This window comes from Polistes dominula, unplaced genomic scaffold (assembly GCF_049000335.1).
Source record: "Polistes dominula isolate Pdom_NZ unplaced genomic scaffold, Pdom_raw_medaka contig_77, whole genome shotgun sequence".
Taxonomy (NCBI): domain Eukaryota; kingdom Metazoa; phylum Arthropoda; class Insecta; order Hymenoptera; family Vespidae; genus Polistes; species Polistes dominula.
This window is the reverse complement of record NW_028301152.1, coordinates 2,186,895-2,206,781: the sequence shown is the minus strand read 5'-3', so window position 1 is coordinate 2,206,781 and position 19,887 is coordinate 2,186,895. Positions and strand designations below refer to the sequence as shown.

Here is a 19,887-nt window from a genome sequence, read left to right as displayed (position 1 = left end):
AAGTACTGAAAGAGAAACAGCAACCGAGCGAGTAACAGAAAATGTATCATCATTATCGACGCAGACTACAACGATACCATTAGGAAGATCTACTTCCGTTTCTGTAACCGACTCTGAAAGGTCATCGAGCCCAAGTACTGAACGAGAACCTGCAACGGAAGGAGTGACAGGAACTGCATCTCCATCATCGACACAGAGACCGACAGAATCACCAGAGAGATCTAGTTCTGTTTCTGTAACTGATACTGAAAGGCCATCAAGCCCAAGTACAGAACGAGAACCTGCAACGGAAGGAGTGACAGAAACTGCATCTCCATCATCGACAGAGAGACCGACAGAATCACCAGAGAGATCTAGTTCTGTTTCTGTAACTGATACTGAAAGGCCATCAAGCCCAAGTACAGAACGAGAACCTGCAACGGAAGGAGTGACAGGAACTGCATCTCCATCATCGACACAGAGACCGACAGAATCACCAGAGAGATCTAGTTCTGTTTCTGTAACCGACTCTGAAAGGTCATCGAGCCCAAGTACTGAAAGAGAAACAGCAACCGAGCGAGTAACAGAAAATGTATCATCATTATCGACGCAGACTACAACGATACCATTAGGAAGATCTACTTCCGTTTCTGTAACCGACTCTGAAAGGTCATCGAGCCCAAGTACTGAACGAGAACCTGCAACGGAAGGAGTGACAGGAACTGCATCTCCATCATCGACACAGAGACCGACAGAATCACCAGAGAGATCTAGTTCTGTTTCTGTAACTGATACTGAAAGGCCATCAAGCCCAAGTACAGAACGAGAACCTGCAACGGAAGGAGTGACAGAAACTGCATCTCCAGCATCGACACAGAAACCGACAGAATCACCAGAGAGATCTAGTTCTGTTTCTGTAACTGATACTGAAAGGCCATCAAGCCCAAGTACAGAACAAGAACCTGCAACGGAAGGAGTGACAGGAACTGCATCTCCATCATCGACACAGAGACCGACAGAATCACCAGAGAGATCTAGTTCTGTTTCTGTAACCGACTCTGAAAGGTCATCGAGCCCAAGTACTGAAAGAGAAACAGCAACCGAGCGAGTAACAGAAAATGTATCATCATTATCGACGCAGACTACAACGATACCATTAGGAAGATCTACTTCCGTTTCTGTAACCGACTCTGAAAGGTCATCGAGCCCAAGTACTGAACGAGAACCTGCAACGGAAGGAGTGACAGGAACTGCATCTCCATCATCGACACAGAGACCGACAGAATCACCAGAGAGATCTAGTTCTGTTTCTGTAACTGATACTGAAAGGCTATCAAGCCCAAGTACAGAACAAGAACCTGCAACGGAAGGAGTGACAGGAACTGCATCTCCATCATCGACACAGAGACCGACAGAATCACCAGAGAGATCTAGTTCTATTTCTGTAACTGATACTGAAAGGTCAACAAGCCCAAGTACACAACGAGAACCTGCAACGGAAAGAGTGACAGGAACTGCATCTCCATCATCGACACAGAGACCGACAGAATCACCAGAGAGATCTAGTTCTGTTTCTGTAACTGATACTGAAAGGCCATCAAGCCCAAGTACAGAACAAGAACCTGCAACGGAAGGAGTGACAGGAACTGCATCTCCATCATCGACACAGAGACCGACAGAATCACCAGAGAGATCTAGTTCTGTTTCTGTAACCGACTCTGAAAGGTCATCGAGCCCAAGTACTGAAAGAGAAACAGCAACCGAGCGAGTAACAGAAAATGTATCATCATTATCGACGCAGACTACAACGATACCATTAGGAAGATCTACTTCCGTTTCTGTAACCGACTCTGAAAGGTCATCGAGCCCAAGTACTGAACGAGAACCTGCAACGGAAGGAGTGACAGGAACTGCATCTCCATCATCGACACAGAGACCGACAGAATCACCAGAGAGATCTAGTTCTGTTTCTGTAACTGATACTGAAAGGCCATCAAGCCCAAGTACAGAACGAGAACCTGCAACGGAAGGAGTGACAGAAACTGCATCTCCATCATCGACACAGAGACCGACAGAATCACCAGAGAGATCTAGTTCTGTTTCTGTAACTGATACTGAAAGGCCATCAAGCCCAAGTACAGAACGAGAACCTGCAACGGAAGGAGTGACAGGAACTGCATCTCCATCATCGACACAGAGACCGACAGAATCACCAGAGAGATCTAGTTCTGTTTCTGTAACCGACTCTGAAAGGTCATCGAGCCCAAGTACTGAAAGAGAAACAGCAACCGAGCGAGTAACAGAAAATGTATCATCATTATCGACGCAGACTACAACGATACCATTAGGAAGATCTACTTCCGTTTCTGTAACCGACTCTGAAAGGTCATCGAGCCCAAGTACTGAACGAGAACCTGCAACGGAAGGAGTGACAGGAACTGCATCTCCATCATCGACACAGATACCGACAGAATCACCAGAGAGATCTAGTTCTGTTTCTGTAACTGATACTGAAAGGCCATCAAGCCCAAGTACAGAACGAGAACCTGCAACGGAAGGAGTGACAGAAACTGCATCTCCATCATCGACACAGAGACCGACAGAATCACCAGAGAGATCTAGTTCTGTTTCTGTAACTGATACTGAAAGGCCATCAAGCCCAAGTACAGAACGAGAACCTGCAACGGAAGGAGTGACAGGAACTGCATCTCCATCATCGACACAGAGACCGACAGAATCACCAGAGAGATCTAGTTCTGTTTCTGTAACCGACTCTGAAAGGTCATCGAGCCCAAGTACTGAAAGAGAAACAGCAACCGAGCGAGTAACAGAAAATGTATCATCATTATCGACGCAGACTACAACGATACCATTAGGAAGATCTACTTCCGTTTCTGTAACCGACTCTGAAAGGTCATCGAGCCCAAGTACTGAACGAGAACCTGCAACGGAAGGAGTGACAGGAACTGCATCTCCATCATCGACACAGAGACCGACAGAATCACCAGAGAGATCTAGTTCTGTTTCTGTAACTGATACTGAAAGGCCATCAAGCCCAAGTACAGAACGAGAACCTGCAACGGAAGGAGTGACAGAAACTGCATCTCCATCATCGACACAGAGACCGACAGAATCACCAGAGAGATCTAGTTCTGTTTCTGTAACTGATACTGAAAGGTCAACAAGCCCAAGTACAGAACGAGAACCTGCAACGGAAGGAGTGACAGAAACTGCATCTCCATCATCGACACAGAGACCGACAGAATCACCAGAAAGATCTAGTTCTGTTTCTGTAACTGATTCTGAAAGGTCATCAAGCCCAAGTACAGAAGGAGAAACTGCTACCGAACACATAACAGAAACTGGATCTTCTTTATCGACAATATCTCCATCTTCCAAAGAATTTTCTACAACTAGTGGTTTTGTTTCCTCTTCTTTAGAACCTGAACTGGATTATACTTCTACAACTAATCTTCCTATTTCTTCAGACTCTCCTTCTAATAACTCTCAGTGTACATCTCCTGGATTCTTTCCAAATCCAGATGATTGCTCTAAATTCTACAGATGTGTTCGTATTGGTTTGCTGAATTTATTTACTAGGTTTGATTTTGTGTGTCCTGACGGACGAGTTTGGGATCAAGATTTATTTATGTGCAATTTTCCATGGGCTGTTGCACATTCTAATTGTAAGAATAAAGAACTTCCTACGCCAGATATTGATGAGGATCCTGATCCTCCAAAAGACAATAACATATGTCCAATTGGAAAATTGACTGGTGATCAAATTGCGCTTGTTTGTCCTTCTGGATTCCGAAAGCATCCTAAATATTGTAATGTCTTTTATCAGTGTACATCTGAAAGTAATTTGGACGTCAATATTGCCTTGTTTGCTTGTCCTGATGGTATGATTTACAACGCAGAAAAAATTCAGTGTGTTCTTGCGAACGTATTTAATTACTTATTCTTAGGCTGTAAAGACATTCTCGTTAATCCGACGGATAACTTAGTTCCCATTGTAAGTACTTTATCTCTTTTATGACACTTTTATTTTTATTAGAATTTTATTTATTTGTAATGATTTTTTTTCAGTTGAGCGTTCCGTCTACTCCACTATGTCCATACCCCGGAGCATTCCCGTATCATCCAGGTTGCTCAAATGCATTCTTTAAATGCAGACGCGATCGAAAGGGCTCATTACGAGGTTATCTCTATAAATGTCCTTCTGATAACGTTTTTTCTCCATTTTCAAGAAAGTGCGAACCTGCAAAATATTTCCCTCAATGTTTAAAAGTTAGGGCGAATTATCGCATGGAATCTTCCTCTAGTATGCATATGACTCACCATAATATCTTCTATTTTGGAAAACAGCTACCTTAAAATCCTATATAAACTTAGAACGCATTTACATTTACTACTATCATTACCAATATCTATCTTCTATTGTGTAAAGTAAAGCAATAATTATTATATCATATAAGAAATATTGTTAAAAGTTATTGAAAATAAGCGAGCATCTAATGAAATAATAAAAATGAAATTATGTGTGTTCGACATTAGTATGAAAATATTAATTTTTGTATAAATCTACTCCCCGCTGCTAAATCAACGTTTTTTTTTCAATATCTATCTTAGAAGTTAATAGAACATTATTGTCATGTTAAGCAAGGTTTCTTAAACCTTTTTACTTCATGACCCGTTTTATCCGAGTAAATATCTTCGTTACTTTAGTTATATAGAAGTATATATTGTAAATAATCTGGAAATACAAATTAAAACTTTTCCTGATAATAGATCATTAACTAAATTTATTCAAAAATACGCTATAAGTATAGTGTTGCTAAACTTGAAATTAATTTTCTGTCGTGTCATGGCTAGGAATTTATTATTTTTATTGAAATGTCTGCCGCCCTATAGAGTCGCTGTCTTCATTTTGAGGAGCTTTGATGTAAAAAATAACGTTAACGTTAGAGACATTAATGCATTAATATCATCCTTATAGAATTTAGAACTTATTGTTATTATATTGCTCGGATTTTATACTTTTTGTTATTATTTGACAAGTACATACATTGTTCTCAGTCCTGTTTTTTGTTGAATGTCATACGAATGTAGTGTAAGTTAATTATTAAATTGTTATTTTTCTGTTTCTATGAATAACATAATTTATCAATAATGTTGACAATATTATACGAAGATAAAATTTCTAACCTTTGATGAACAAAGTCTCATTTGAAAGAAGAAGATTCAAACGTTTAAATGATCAACCTACTATTATTAATTCGATATTTGAATTACGCGCGAGCAATTATAATCTACCTAACCTATATACCGATACGACATAACACATGGTAGGAACACAGTTTCTCACTTGTGCTTATAGTTCATATTTTGTCCGTATTTGTCGCTAAAGTCGCACATGCTTTAAGCATTATAATGTAATGGAGAGCTTTATTGTAAATAGACTTATACGAGCAAGGTTTTTACTGCGTTTAATTAATTCCAATTATCTATAGCTATCCTGAATCACTAAAAGTTGCAATTTAAGTACTTTTTAACAAGATAAATTGGTAGAAAATGTGATGTAGATACATTCATTTAATTTGTTAAATAATTAAAACATACGAAAAAGAACGTATAGTGATATTTCTTATCGCGCGCACGCTAATTGAAGGTTTCGAAACGATTTTGGCTCAGTAGCAAAAAAGAAACATGCCACGGTATTAATAAGAAGTTAATAAGTGAGAGCGCGTCGTAATAATCAAAAGGATGTATTCGTGGCAACTATTCAATTTCATGCGAGTTAATTTTAAATACACTAACAGCAATGTCAACCTGTCCTCGTTTTCTAGGCGATTTAGTAATCGTGTTAAATTTGGAGGTTATCGTAAAAAGGTAGATTTGTGGCTTAAAGAACAGAGCACGCAGGTAGCGAAGGCATGTACAAGACAATGCGAGTTTATAGTGGCACAACGTATTAGACGAAGTATTCAAATATTTCATCTCTATACAAAAATATGGGACGAAGTGGCTCTTAAAGAAATAATCAAATCGTGGAGAACGCGTGTTATAAAAAATTCTAAAAAATTTCTAATCGGTGCTGTCGGTGTAAGTGTTTATAATTGGGATCATGAAAGAATATCTGACGAGGAAGTCAATAGGTAATAGTTCTTTTTTATGTACTATAACAAAAATTATAATTACGTAATATGTTTATCAATTAAATTATAAATTTCTGTACGTGATATTACATACACATCGTTGTTTACGCTTACAATTATAGTTATAGTCAAGAGATAGAGGGTATTTATAAATTGAAAGACTGTACCGTTATGTGTACAAACTGTCACCTGCGAATTATTATCGACAATGCTAGTAAACAATCTGGAGTAGAATATTGTAAATGTGATGATAGTGTCAAAACGTCTGCTGCCACGAATAAAGATCGTATGTTATTAATTATATTTATTTTATTAGATCTTATATATATATATATATGTATGTCTATTCTGGTCTTATATATATATATACGTGTACATACATTTATATGTATATATATTTATTTTTAATTTAACACTTGTAATTGTTATATTTTTATTCAGCTAACGGTTGGCAACCATATATTGAACGCCAAGACATGTTGGTCTGGAGGAGACAAGAGCCAGATACAGGTTTATTTGCTTATAAAGTATATGGATCTTTTCCGGATGTCACAGCTGAAGATTTCTTACAAGTACAAATTGATATAGATTATAGGAAACAATGGGACACAACTGCCCAAGAATTACAAATTATTGATACTGATCCACAATCTACAACATCTAACAATCATAGTGCTGATGTTATATACTGGGAAATGATTTGGCCTGTATGATTTTAAGTTTTATTAAATAATTACAAATTATATAGATATCAATTCAAGCTAATTATATATTTGCAGAAACTATTTGCTAATCGAGATTATGTATATCAACGTAGATGGGTTATAGATAAAGATAAAAGGATAGTAGTTATTGTTAGTAAAGGAACTGACCATCCTAATGCACCTGTTAAACCTGGAACTCACAGGTATATAAATTAAGAAGCCTAAGTTTTAGTAACATGTTTAGAAATAAGATATTCAAAATAATTACCATTCAATAATATAAAGTTTAAATTCAATAGAGTAAGAACGTATTGGTCATACATGGTAATTAGACCTTACAAGGATTTTCAACAACCAGGAATCGAGTTTAGCTTAACTTACTTTGATGACCCTGGTATGAGAGTGCCATCAACCATCACTGCATGGGTAGCAGTAGCAGGTACACTATCAAAAATTATATGCTATAAATAGTAGTATTATGTAACATCAATTGTATCTTTTTTAAAGGTATGTCTGACTTTTTAACTCGCATGAGGCAAGCATCCAAAGACTATAAACAATACAAAATGATGCAAAACAATGTCACGTCTACTAGCCATACTGTATTGGATCAAGAAAATCTTACCGAATATGAAGATTCACATAAAGGTATGAATAAATCTGAAAAAGATAAAGATATAGTAGAACATGGAGTTGTAGAAGAAGATAATTCAAAACACGTTGAAGTCATAGAACATGACAAACCATTAGAGATTACACAATCTAAGAACGAAAACACTGATACAGAAGAAAATAATTTAGAAGAAAATGAAGACAAAGATAATGTTGCTAATTCTAGATCTCAAGACGAAGGGGGTTTATTAAATTATTTTTTTCTGAGTAAATTATTTGCGTGACAAGGAATTGTAATATGTATTTTAATACATATTTTTAAATATTAAAGTCTTTTTCATGATTTTACATGAAAATAACTTTAATTTCCAACCTCTATTTAATTACAAATATGTTGACTTATTATATTAGTAAAATAAAAAAAATAGTACATGTAAATTTTATTTTTAATTCTGAAAATTTAAATAATATTTATAATATATGAATGATATTTTCGAAATTATTTATTATCATGTGTTTAGAATTAAAAAAAAAAAAAAAAAAGATAAATTTGATGAGCAGGTTTGAAAAATCTGTTATTAAAAATCTTAAAAATCAATGTAATTCTATCAGTGTATGATTCATGCATTTATTGCAATTGTAAAAATGAGTACAATTAGCTATCAATAATACGTCATATTTATGTACGATACGAAAGTATATTAAAAATTAAGAGAATCAAGATATACTATACAGGAAAAATTTATTATTTTATAATTGACTGTAATCACACATATAACATCAGCTCATATATATATTTTTTTTACTTTCGTGCATTATTCTTCCTGAACAGTTATATACTGTTCACAAATCTCTTTTAATAAAGATCTATCTTTACTTACGATCACCACTAAAATTTACTACTTTCTTATCATCATATATACATCCATTTTCACATGTAATTGCATCCATTAGCTATATACGACAGACCAAATGATATCTCCTATGGCAGTATTATTGCTTTTTAGTACCTGCTAATAATACCTCAGTAACATTAGAATGAAAAATTATATATAACAAACAAATGAGGATTTTTGTATTCATATATACTGACAAAATATTTTTAAATTGCAATATATTTTTATTCGTTAATCACGTGTTTATTATTTCAGTAAAACTGTCGTCATTAAAGCATGCTTCTTCTGCTAACATAGCATAAGAAATAAATACTTCGTCATCTAAATCCAATTGAAAATTGATTTCTTCCGGTAGTTTTTTTGGAGAAGATAAAAAATCAGAACACTCTTCATCATGACATTTCTGATATATAACTTGTTTAGTTATGTCAACGATCAAATAGATATTATTACTTTTGTGCCATCTTCCTATGTTTTCACAATACCTATATAATAGTATATTAACCAAAGAATTTTATATGTTTATAATCGTTCATTTTTAATAGAAATTTGAAGTTATATAATAATTTATTTTACTTGCAATTAGAGTGTATATTTTATTATTATTCGGTATCTATTTTCATAGCATTAAAAATATGAACAAAAGATATAAGGAAAAACTTTTAAAAATGACTCTTTATAAAATTTCTTAATTTAGTATAATATGTTTTATATTTCAAGTTATTAAATGCAATATCCAATCAAAGTCTCGCCAAAATAACGCTGGTTACAAGTGTGTTAATAATAAAATATACAGTCAATATGAGACAATATCATGAATTTTAAATATAAGTATAAATACCTGTAACCGATGATTTCATAAATTAATGTTTTCAATTGTTCGTTATATTTACATAGACGTATTTTTCCTGGTTTAATGATATCTAATATATATTTATCAATTTCAGGATACTGCGATGATGTATTATAGCTTGTTATATTGTTTATCCGTTGCCTTTGTTCTTTGTTAGAGTGTGTTATGACCTGTGCCTCACCATTGGAAAATTCAAGTAAAATTATATCCTTTTTTCTTGGAAAATAAGCTATCAAAGAATTGATAAAATATTCCAATTCTGGTTCTTTGTACATTTTGGGTAATATAAATTTACAATCAGATGAAATTTCCAAATGAGACTGTTTACCCCATTTAGTGGATTTGTATATTCGAAAATGTCTATTTTTTGTATAAACTCCAACATCAATAAATAATTTTCTTCCATTTTTCATGTTGATTATTAACTCTTCAATATCAATTTTGGAAAAAGTACTTAAAATATCATGATGTGTTTCTGTGTTATTTAAATAATTTGTTATTTCCATACAAACATATTTCATAAATTTTCCTACATGAAAATTATCTTTAAAAGCTACATCCTTAATAGCAAATATTAAATGTCTGCTAAACTTTTCATTATTAGTAGAATCCAAATTAATAATATTAAATTTATTGCACGGTAAATGCCATTCTTTTAACATAAATGCACATAAAATGTCAATGAGTGTGTTAGTCATACGTGAGCCATTACTATTAGGATTTAATTCATATAGAAATTCTAAATCCACATATAACCAACATGGGGCTCCTTCTGGTATAACCTAAAAAGAAATTATGTTAAGAATCTTCTTTATCGTTAACAAATATAATTAGTTGTTATTTTACAATTGTGAATCTAATTAGAACAAGAAATTAAGTAAACAAACTTAAATTTTTATTTTAATAGAAAAGATCAAACTAGTCATTCTAAGACTTTATTCATTTTTATAATTAATAAAACCTCATAAGAACATCTTGATTCAGGAGGTCTATCTTTATAGTACCACCAATAAACTTCGGGATGAGCTACTACAAATTTTCTAATTCCATCATTTTGTTGATATACAAATGTACAAAGCATTTCATTATCATTAGAATGTTTATTAGCTACAGCAAGTGCTTCTGCTTGTTTATAAAATTCAGCCCAAAACTGTGATGGACCCAAAATATGATCAGGCATTTTCCTTAAGCAATTTATGTTTAATTCCTTTTTGCATTTCTTGTTTCTATCAATGGGTTTTAATGCACCCATATTTTTGCCATAAAACTTTTCTGGACTGAATTCATTCATTTTTAATAAAAACGCGCGCGGCAACGAACTAAAGAAACCTCACTAGGTATATTACATCAATATTGCCAATATTAAAATTTTTCTCTATATGTATATATATATATATATATATATATGTCAACGTTAAATTGTATAATTCAGTTAAATCATAATAACAATAGTAATAATATTGTTGTATTCCATTTTTTAATATAAAGTGTTATATTCAATATTAATATATTTTTTGTCTATGTTTTTTTTTATTCGAGTTACTAATAATTGCATACAACTATTTTGATTGGCCAATATTTTCTCCACGTTGAATTCTAGCAATTTAATTGGTCCTGAGATAGGCCATTTGTAACGTTCTGTTGAAGTGACGAAGGTACAAATTGTATCTCTCTTTTCAGTTCTTTTTCCGAAAGTTGCCATATAAATCTGTACGTTCTGAATTTATTATTTTATATAATCTGTTTAATCTTACTTTTTAAAAGCACGAATTATAGAAATATATATCTTTCGAATTGTACTGATATTAATTCTAGTTTTTCCACGTGTTTAAGTGAATCTTAAATTTTTATAATAGTATATTTTCTTATATTAAACATAACCTCCATGTTATGATTATAATTAAGTTCACGTAAAAATAATTTTTTTACTTTATATTTCAGCAGTTTCCTCAGTGAAATAAAAAATGGCCAAGTCAAAGAATCACACTAATCATAATCAGAGTAAGTAAACGTGTATTAAATTAGTAATTAAAAGTTTTTCATTTGTATATAGTTTTTATATTAACACAAAACCTACCACGATGGGCCAAATAATTTTAAACTTTCTCGCAAGTTCTAATTTCTTATAATTTACAATGTTATTTTGTGAATCAGGATTTCTTATGTTATAGTTTTTACTGTAAATATATTTTAAGAATATATGATTTTTTTGAAGACTTCATTTGACCCGCTATGGTAGGAACAAGTATAATTGTGTGTTGGGGATATAAATCTGATAATACATTTTTAATTTTTACATTAAATTAATAAATTGTAATTATATGATTTGTTTCAATTTTTCAGATAGAAAAGCTCATCGCAATGGCATTAAAAAGCCCAAGCGTTATAGGCATGAATCTACTTTAGGAGTAAGCGTATTTCAAATTATTAGGTTATTAGAAAAGTAATTTCGTTTCTACAGTGATACATAAAAAAAAACGATTTTTTTATATTTAGAATTCAAAACATTTTAAATGATCGTAAATGGTTTGATAAATTCAATTTCTCAATTATTTCTCTTGGTGTTATGCGACAGTTAACGTCCACTAGTGTCTTAATATTTTCTTTGTTCTCTGCTTCAATCAGACGACCTGAATATCATGAATCTTTCAAATTGAAATTACTAATATGAAATTTTAAAAACCAATTTTGTCACAGGTTCATGTAACAAATACTCTCCGTAAGCAATATATAATTTTTCTTCTTGATTGCATTGCATTATTACTCTTATGGTAATAATAAGCAAAATGTAATAGTAATGTATACTTTGATTCTTTATTTCTGATACGATGCTAAAAATACTACTTAACAGAACAACATGTAACAAGATTCTAAATCTCATCTAAAATGTCTGTTGCTAGAATATAAAGTGATTTTGAAATTTAGAGTAAAATTAAATTCAGTAATGCAACTTAGAAAATCTGTGCAATAAGCGAAATTACTTTCTCAAATCAATATTTAATAATTAAGTTTATTTATTTCGAATAAAATAATACCTAAACTAATATTACAGATGGACTTAAAGTTTTTGAGGAATCAACGATTTGCGAAAAAACATAATCTTAAGCCAAAGGCTCAATTAAAAAGAGCAGAAAAGCGAAAAGCTCTTCGTGAAGCTTCAACGAAATAAGCTGTGTATTATGTTTTCATTAAAATAAAACTGTAAGATAACTTAATATTTACTTCATTTTTCCTCGTAAAATTTATTTTAAAATAATTTGTAATTGATCTACATTATTAATTATATTATAGGCCATTTCAATTAGAAATTATCATATTTTTTGTAAATGAATTTATCAATTTAAGTAAAAAAAAAAGCAAGATATAAATGAATATGATTATAATATAAATTTATTCATAATATTCTAGTAATGTGATAGTCTCACATTAACAAGCCTTAACATAACCTATATATTTAACTATTGTTAGGTGAATAAGTACTTGAGTTCATTGCATTTGCTACGCCTTTAGTACGTGAATATTTTATTTCTCTTTTAATTTGATTCATCGAAGAAAAAGAATTTTATTTATTCTTATAATATATTTATATTCTAAACAAATAAATATAGCTACTTTATATATATAACGAATATGGAGGATCAGGTAGCGCACAGTTTTAAAAATTCAAGTAAACCTAAGCATATTTTACTATTTAGTGGGAAACGAAAATGTGGAAAAGATTTTATTACAGATATATTACATAAAAGGTATAGTATTTTATTCTTTGATTATAATATATATATATATATTCTTAGTCAAGTATTTACGCGAAAGATATTAATATTTATAAATAATTATTTGTATGTAAAATAATACAAGTAAATTTATTAATAATTTATTTCCAATCCAGATTAGGTGATGATAAAAGTGTAATTATTAAAGTATCGGGACCAATTAAAACACATTGGTCTAAAAATTTAGGCCTTGATTTAAATAAATTATTAGATAGTAGCGAATATAAGGAACAGTATCGCTTAGAAATGATCAAATGGAGTGAGTCTATAAGAAAAAAAGATAATGGATATTTTTGTCGTGCTGCTATTGATATGTATAATGGTATTATATAAAAGATACATTATTATTTTTAATTAGATTCGTGTGTAATAGAACATTGAATTTTTCAAATGTTTTTTTAGCATGTGACAAACCAATTTGGATAGTGAGTGATACTCGTAGAAAAACTGATATTCACTGGTTTCAAGAAAATTACGAAGGTCTTTGCAAAACTATCCGTGTAATTACTAATCCGGAAATAAGGGAACAACGTGGATGGAAGTTTGCTGCAGGTTAAATTGATAGCGGTTTGCAAAACATAATTATAATCTAATGTTTATAATTCTAAAGCATACCAGAATAATTATTATTTTTAGGTATTGATGATGCTGAAACAGAATGCGATCTGGATGATTTTGATAACTGGGATTTAATTATTGAAAATAATGGTAATGACGTTGAAACTATTTCAGAAAAAATATTAAAATTAATTAATTAATATATATGTAAAAAACATATCTGATATTTAACATATTTGTTTAACCAGTATTGCAATATTATAAATCTAAATTTAATAATAATTTAATCATTTGCAGTATTAAATTTGGATCTAAATAGTAAAAATTGAAATGATAAACTTTTTTAGATTTAATTGATCTATCAAGAGAACAAATAAATAAATTTGTTGTTTATTAAGTATAAAATAAAGTTAATAAATATTTTTATTAACATACTTATAATTTTACTTTTATTCTATCATTCTTTAATAATTTATAAAATAATAATATAAACTTCAATCAAGGAATATTAATATAAATATTCAGTAAATTATCTTCTTATTTGAAAACAAAATATTAATTATACATAATAAATATATAATGCACAATCAAAATATAAATATTATATCTATATATATATATATATATATATATATACTTATTTACATGACAGGTAGTTATCAAAACAGACATTGCGTGCGCATATGTGTGAAGTTTTCTGCAATTAGAATAATTCTTTGTATGTATGTACTTTAAATGTCGTCGAGAATGCTTACGTTTTTATTTTAAAATTCGCTCCAAACCGAAAAGTAAGCCCTTTTATAAAGAATTAGTGCATTGTTTATTACAGTATTTGAAACAAAGAACGTAAATAGTAAAATGGTCGAACACTCAATTCCTTCCGATATTCTTGACGACCTTAGTAGGTTAGTTAAATCTGTTTTATTCATTTTACTATATACACAACTACGTAATAATTTTTATAATATAGAAAATTTGATAAAATTCAATTAAAAAGAATTGATAAAGATAAAAATATTAATAATGACGCATAAGTAATTAATATGATTTATTTTATTGCAGTCGTTTTATTATTAATGTACCTGAGGAGGAAAGGAAAGACTTAGTTCGAATATGTTTTCAAATAGAACTTGCTCATTGGTTTTATTTAGATTTTTATTGCACAGAAGAAAATCCAAAATTAAAGACATGTAGTATGAAGGAATTTGCTACACATATTTTTCAACACATTCCATTTTTAAAGCCACATGTTCCAAATATAGACACGGTTTTAGAACAATGGAGAGAATATAAACAAAATGTGCCAACATTTGGTGCTATCGTTTTAAATGAAGACTTAACAAAAGTATTATTAGTACAAAGTTATTGGGCTAAAAGTAGTTGGGGGTTTCCAAAGGGCAAAGTAAACGAAGATGAAGACCCTTCGCACTGTGCTGTTCGAGAAGTATTGGAAGAAACTGGTTTTGATATATCGAATTTAATAAATAAAGACGAATATATAGAATCTGTTATAAATGACCAAATTGTTCGACTATACGTAATATCGGGTGTACAAAAAGATACTAAGTTTCAACCTAAAACTAGAAAGGAAATAAAGAACGTTGAATGGTTTTCTCTTGCTGATTTGCCTAGTAGTAAGAAGGATATGACACCTAAATTAAAAATGGGAGTTGGACCAAATGCATTTTTTATGGTTGTTCCATTTGTAAAGTAAGTATTTTTATGATTTATTCTTTGAACATTAACAATAACAGTGTAATGATTATCTTTCAAGTAATATACAGTAATGCGTATTACATAGGAAAATGAAACGTTGGGTACAAGAGAAGCAACAGCGTGATAAAAATCTATCCATAGCAAGGAGACATAGGCATAAGTCGTTGGGAGATGTTGAATCTGTTTCTAAAAGTAAACGCCAACAACAATTATTTCCTCAAGCAATTCAAGTAAAGAAATATTTTATATTAACTAGGTATACGTATATACAGGGTGGGTCAGCACATTTTACCATCTAGATTTACGTTGTTATTATTATTACGCGTAGCAGACAATGTTTCATATGGAGTTGAATGGCTTTGAAAGGGGTTCATTGTCTGCTACGCGTAATAATAATAACAACGTAAATCTAGATGGTAAAATGTGCTGACCCACCCTGTATATGTGTATTCGAATTTACGAAGCATTTATATTGATATATTTTTTTGCATAACGCTTATAGAACGAAGTTGTAGATTCTAAAAGCGTTCGACAATCGAATACATCACCAGCTAGGAGTCGTCGTAGCTTATACGATAATAAAAATGCCTTATCAAAAGGTGCATTTAAGCGCAATTTGTTTGGTGAACAAAGTGGTGATCGTTCGCCATTCACTTTAGCTCAACAGTTGACGGAGAGTCCACAGGGTCAACAGTCATTTTCATTTTTAAATGATCCTGCCATTCAATCGGTTAAGTGCAATGATTTTAATTATAAAGGACGACAATCTGATGAAGAAATTAAAGGTTTGATAATCCTGAAATATATATCTCGTAAAAATTTATATTATGGATTTAATTTAATTGAAATTATTTAAATTATTTGGTCTCTTTTGTTTGCTCTCATACACGTAATTATGAAATATTTTATATTTTAGGTTTAGCAGAAGGAAATATCAAATCTTTATTATTTGGTGATTCTACGCAAAAATTAAAAACAGATTTTAAAGCTATACCTTCTCCGTTTACAAGCATGGAACGTAATATTCCAACATTTCCTCCGCCAATTCGCTTTAGGTTACATGAATATTCATCTGAATTATGTTCTAAAATTTGGGTACATTTTAAATTCGATAAACAGGCAATACTGAATTGCTTGTAAAATAAAAAATATAATCATATCGCGTAGACCAACAAACAAAATTTAAACTAACTGATAAATTCGATACTGTAGTTTACTTTTTATAAGTATATTTTCTCTTGAAAACATATTTCTAAGTATAAGATGTATAAAAACTTTGATATGTTCTGTAGATAATATGGTTATAATGGATGATATATTTCGTGTAGATATACACTTACAAAGTAGTATTTCTTGAAATAGTCTTTAAAAACATATCTCAAGAAAATTTGCATTAATTTTGATTATGTTAAATTTATCATCATCATCACATCGCATATTTATTTACAGTAGTGCAATAAATTTTAATGTCTTTATAACTTTTTATTTTGACATTGAATATTTTATATAATTTAGAGCTATATTTCTAATGCTATGCAAATATAGTAATAAATATATACTTTTTTAAATTGCATTACATGAAAAATGATCAAGTTTGCACACATCAAAATACGATGGAAAATAGTATATTTGATATTGTCTTAAACTCTTTCTGAAGTTTTCATCACACAAATCATTTTTTATTTCATACAACAAAAAAGTTGTTTTTGTACAAAAATTTACGTCAGGATAATTATTATTGAAATAATAATGTAACATTTTGTAGATTTTTATTTTAACTAAACATTATATCACAATCCATTTTAATGTTAAAATATCAGTAAATATGTATATGTGTTATATGATCACAATTAAGATCCTTACATTGCTTAGTAAATTTTGTATTTACTAATAAAATGTAGTTAAATATTTTCTAAATGATGGTTCGTTCGATTGATTCTTATGAATAATAATAATAATAATAATAATAATAATAATAATAATAATGATACGTGATCACATATGAAAAAATATGAATAATTTATTTTTCAGATCAAGTGCAATATTAGTTAAAAATATATTAAAACATAATTTAAGAAAGTTTTATAGAGAATGATCTATTATCGTTATTATTTAAAAAAGACTAGGAAGACAATTAAAATAAGTATGAGTGCGCTAATGAAATAAAATATTTTTTTGAAGATAACAGTGCCTGCACCACGTACACTTCTAATTAATTCATTGTTTAAGGCATAAACTATTTTACTTTCTTCAATGAGTTTATTTTTAGTATCTTCATCCAACGTATCAGCTATTTTATTCATCGTTTCACGCAAATCACGTTTTAATTCAAAGATGTTATGATTTTTAAAGTCCGTGATATTATTGCCACAACTAGTTACTTCTTTGAAAGGTGAAATCTTTTGCATAAGTTGCCTTTTCCTTCGTAAAATAATTCCTCCACTAAGAAGACCCATATAAAGGTGATAAATATATGCCATAAGTAAAGTGGGCTCTGTATCTTCTATTTCTCTTAAACGCATCAGATATTTAATAACACTGTCTCTAAAAAAAGTCAAAATGCATTGAAATAAAACAATTTAATGTTCATATAACTATTGTTTTATATACAAAAAAAAAAAAAAAGAATAGTTTCATATAAATAAGTTCAAATGAAACAAAAATAAGAAAAAGAATTGAGTAAATAAGTAAAGAAAAAGATGGGGAGTACATTCTTGAATTTGAATATTAATGAGAAAAAAGCAAAATAAACTACTGGGGTGGTATATTCTACATGAAATATATACCTAGGACTATAGTTTTTCATCCATCCCTTTCCCAAATAGTATTCAAGATCTTGATCAAAAGCCTCAGTACGTTGTAATTCAGTAAGATGTAATAATCCAATTTTAGTATTTTTTAATCTAATCATTGCACCTTCTAGATAGCGGAAAATTTCATAGAAGACCAGAAGACCATCAGCCCATACAGAATCATCGAGAAATCCTACTTAGAGGAATAAAGCTTATAGATAAGGGAATATAAGAGTTTAATATGCGATGCAAAGCGATAATAATAATAATAATAATGAATAAATAAATAAATAACTGTAGCATAAGCTTGGTTTGTTAAGTTATAATCATATAAAGAAAAATAGTTACAGAAAAAATATAATAAATAAATAAATATATATATATATATATATTATATAATATATTAAAAATATTATATTATTAATTTTATAATATTGTATAATAATTTAAAATTTTATTTTATAATATTGTATAATAATTTAAAATTTTATTTTATAATATATATTTTATCACTCTATATGTGATATGTATCATATATGGACATCATATATATCAAAATATATATGTATATATATATATATATATATATATGATATGCATATTATATTTTTTCACATATATATACATACATATAATAATAATAATAATAATGTCCTAACATTATAAGTGCATCTTACCGAATGCTAATTTAGCGTTTACCAAAGCATCACTAATGGCATGAATTTCTCTTGTAGCTTTACGCATTTTTTTACAAAACGTATCTTCCTCCTTGTCCGTCATTTTGTAAGAAGGGTTTGTTTTTTTTTTTTTTTGTAAACGAGTCGTTATAGAAAAAACTTTCAATTAAATTTGATTTAGATCAATTTATGTAGTCATTTTAACGAATTCCCGCGCGCTTCATAACTCTTTTTATAGAAGAACCATCACTTAGAAAATACCATTGCTATTATGTCGAACGTCATTTAGTCACTCGTCATGTCGTCGTCGTCGTCGTCGTCGTCGTCGTCGCCGTCGTGTCGTAGTTCTGCGTTCTGCGCGCATTCATGCCATAATCAAGTATATCGTTCGTTCGTAAAACCATTGAAAGATGTCAGTACGTACATTCTTTTTTTTTTTTTTTTTGTAAAACAATAAAATTTATAACATTATTTGAAAACATTGAAAATTATACTTTTCTTTCATATTTCATTTCATTTAATCATTAACATGTTTGTTTTTTGTTTTTTTTTTTTCAAAAATAATTGTTTTTGTAAACGTATTTCAATGCGCGTGTTCTGTGTTGTTTATTTGCAAGCTTAATTATTATTATTTATTAGTCTTTAATCAAAAAGCTTTATTTCATTTTATCGGAAATATAATTTGATATTGTTTCTTTTGTATTTCTAAACGTTCACGTTGATTATTTAACGTGAACATTTCACAATTAATTGTATATAGAATTAAAGAAATATTAATTTCTTTAACAAATAAGTTACTATAATATTTTACGGTTTGTTTCATTTTCACAAAAATTAAATTAAATAGTAGGAACGTATACGAACAACAACTACAACAGTGTTTAAATACATCTAAAGAATCATTCAATTTGTCGCCATTTTTACGCTCTAAAATATAGAAATACTAAATCTAAAATATATATATATATATATATATATATATATATATATATATATATATATAAATAATATATAAATAAAATATATTATTTTATTATATATATAATATTATTAATATTATTATATATTATTTTATATTACAATAAAAAATAAGTAATATATAGTGTAATATATATATATATATATATATATATATATGATAATATATATTATAAAATATTATAAAAATA

General features: G+C 29.7%; 6 protein-coding genes across 10 annotated transcripts; 4 read left to right on the top strand and 2 right to left on the bottom strand.

The window, feature by feature from the left end:
• Nucleotides 1-5,453: 5,453 nt before the first annotated feature.
• Nucleotides 5,454-11,180, top strand: LOC107064157 (stAR-related lipid transfer protein 7, mitochondrial). 3 transcript variants are annotated; one of them, XM_015316542.2, is made up of 7 exons: nt 5,459-6,137; nt 6,260-6,423; nt 6,579-6,844; nt 6,917-7,044; nt 7,141-7,280; nt 7,349-7,489; nt 11,147-11,180. In XM_015316542.2, exons 1-7 carry the CDS (start codon nt 5,746-5,748, stop codon nt 11,161-11,163), a joined length of 1,248 nt encoding a protein of 415 aa, XP_015172028.1. In that variant the 5' UTR covers nt 5,459-5,745; the 3' UTR covers nt 11,164-11,180. The 3 variants fall into 3 exon arrangements, with proteins under 3 accessions (XP_015172026.2, XP_015172028.1, XP_015172027.1); XM_015316541.2 differs by having other exon boundaries at nt 11,144-11,180; XM_015316540.2 differs by lacking the exon at nt 11,147-11,180 and having other exon boundaries at nt 5,454-6,137; nt 7,349-8,178.
• On the bottom strand, nt 8,179-10,519 carry LOC107064156 (DNA-directed primase/polymerase protein). The gene is made up of 4 exons (XM_089178139.1): nt 10,164-10,519; nt 9,191-9,984; nt 8,547-8,834; nt 8,179-8,463 (listed from the first exon to the last, which is right to left on the bottom strand). The coding sequence occupies exons 1-3, from the start codon at nt 10,491-10,493 to the stop codon at nt 8,585-8,587; spliced, it is 1,374 nt and encodes a 457-aa protein (XP_089034265.1). The 5' UTR covers nt 10,494-10,519; the 3' UTR covers nt 8,179-8,463; nt 8,547-8,584.
• RpL29 (ribosomal protein L29) lies at nt 11,144-12,417 on the top strand. The gene is made up of 3 exons (XM_089178142.1): nt 11,144-11,203; nt 11,546-11,610; nt 12,255-12,417. The coding sequence occupies exons 1-3, from the start codon at nt 11,167-11,169 to the stop codon at nt 12,369-12,371; spliced, it is 219 nt and encodes a 72-aa protein (XP_089034268.1). The 5' UTR covers nt 11,144-11,166; the 3' UTR covers nt 12,372-12,417.
• Nucleotides 12,418-12,551: 134 nt separating this feature from the next.
• Nucleotides 12,552-13,921, top strand: Pmvk (Phosphomevalonate kinase). 2 transcript variants are annotated; one of them, XM_015316535.2, is made up of 4 exons: nt 12,552-12,948; nt 13,092-13,297; nt 13,378-13,527; nt 13,612-13,921. In XM_015316535.2, the coding sequence occupies exons 1-4, from the start codon at nt 12,833-12,835 to the stop codon at nt 13,731-13,733; spliced, it is 594 nt and encodes a 197-aa protein (XP_015172021.1). In that variant the 5' UTR covers nt 12,552-12,832; the 3' UTR covers nt 13,734-13,921. The 2 variants fall into 2 exon arrangements, with proteins under 2 accessions (XP_015172021.1, XP_015172024.1); XM_015316538.2 differs by having other exon boundaries at nt 13,378-13,542.
• A 300-nt stretch (nt 13,922-14,221) lies between these two features.
• Nucleotides 14,222-16,582, top strand: DCP2 (decapping mRNA 2). Its single transcript, XM_015316586.2, has 5 exons — nt 14,222-14,438; nt 14,596-15,243; nt 15,335-15,479; nt 15,752-16,034; nt 16,166-16,582. The coding sequence occupies exons 1-5, from the start codon at nt 14,392-14,394 to the stop codon at nt 16,387-16,389; spliced, it is 1,347 nt and encodes a 448-aa protein (XP_015172072.1). The 5' UTR covers nt 14,222-14,391; the 3' UTR covers nt 16,390-16,582.
• Nucleotides 16,583-17,001: 419 nt separating this feature from the next.
• Ho (heme oxygenase) lies at nt 17,002-19,055 on the bottom strand. Of its 2 annotated transcripts, none has more exons than XM_089178140.1 (3): nt 18,719-19,055; nt 18,036-18,237; nt 17,002-17,793 (listed from the first exon to the last, which is right to left on the bottom strand). In XM_089178140.1, exons 1-3 carry the CDS (start codon nt 18,819-18,821, stop codon nt 17,358-17,360), a joined length of 741 nt encoding a protein of 246 aa, XP_089034266.1. In that variant the 5' UTR covers nt 18,822-19,055; the 3' UTR covers nt 17,002-17,357. The 2 variants fall into 2 exon arrangements, with proteins under 2 accessions (XP_089034266.1, XP_015172070.1); XM_015316584.2 differs by having other exon boundaries at nt 18,036-18,234; nt 18,719-19,050.
• Nucleotides 19,056-19,887: the final 832 nt, after the last annotated feature.

Coding starts and splice junctions, on each gene's coding strand:
- LOC107064157 (XM_015316540.2), top strand. CDS start 5,746: ATGTATTCGTGGCAACTATTCAATTTCATGCGAGTTAATTTTAAATAC. Junction 6,845..6,916: donor ACTGGGAAATGATTTGGCCT/GTATGATTTTAA, acceptor ATATATTTGCAG/AAACTATTTGCTAATCGAGA. Junction 7,045..7,140: donor GTTAAACCTGGAACTCACAG/GTATATAAATTA, acceptor TAAATTCAATAG/AGTAAGAACGTATTGGTCAT.
- LOC107064156 (XM_089178139.1), bottom strand. CDS start 10,493: ATGAATGAATTCAGTCCAGAAAAGTTTTATGGCAAAAATATGGGTGCA. Junction 9,985..10,163: donor AATCAAGATGTTCTTATGAG/GTTTTATTAATT, acceptor ATTTCTTTTTAG/GTTATACCAGAAGGAGCCCC. Junction 8,835..9,190: donor TATGAAATCATCGGTTACAG/GTATTTATACTT, acceptor ACTATTATATAG/GTATTGTGAAAACATAGGAA.
- RpL29 (XM_089178142.1), top strand. CDS start 11,167: ATGGCCAAGTCAAAGAATCACACTAATCATAATCAGA. Junction 11,204..11,545: donor TCACACTAATCATAATCAGA/GTAAGTAAACGT, acceptor TCAATTTTTCAG/ATAGAAAAGCTCATCGCAAT. Junction 11,611..12,254: donor GGCATGAATCTACTTTAGGA/GTAAGCGTATTT, acceptor CTAATATTACAG/ATGGACTTAAAGTTTTTGAG.
- Pmvk (XM_015316535.2), top strand. CDS start 12,833: ATGGAGGATCAGGTAGCGCACAGTTTTAAAAATTCAAGTAAACCTAAG. Junction 12,949..13,091: donor ACAGATATATTACATAAAAG/GTATAGTATTTT, acceptor TTTCCAATCCAG/ATTAGGTGATGATAAAAGTG. Junction 13,528..13,611: donor TGGATGGAAGTTTGCTGCAG/GTTAAATTGATA, acceptor TATTATTTTTAG/GTATTGATGATGCTGAAACA.
- DCP2 (XM_015316586.2), top strand. CDS start 14,392: ATGGTCGAACACTCAATTCCTTCCGATATTCTTGACGACCTTAGTAG. Junction 15,480..15,751: donor TATTTCCTCAAGCAATTCAA/GTAAAGAAATAT, acceptor TAACGCTTATAG/AACGAAGTTGTAGATTCTAA. Junction 16,035..16,165: donor ATCTGATGAAGAAATTAAAG/GTTTGATAATCC, acceptor TTTATATTTTAG/GTTTAGCAGAAGGAAATATC.
- Ho (XM_089178140.1), bottom strand. CDS start 18,821: ATGACGGACAAGGAGGAAGATACGTTTTGTAAAAAAATGCGTAAAGCT. Junction 18,238..18,718: donor AAACGCTAAATTAGCATTCG/GTAAGATGCACT, acceptor TATTCCTCTAAG/TAGGATTTCTCGATGATTCT. Junction 17,794..18,035: donor ATGAAAAACTATAGTCCTAG/GTATATATTTCA, acceptor GACTTTTTTTAG/AGACAGTGTTATTAAATATC.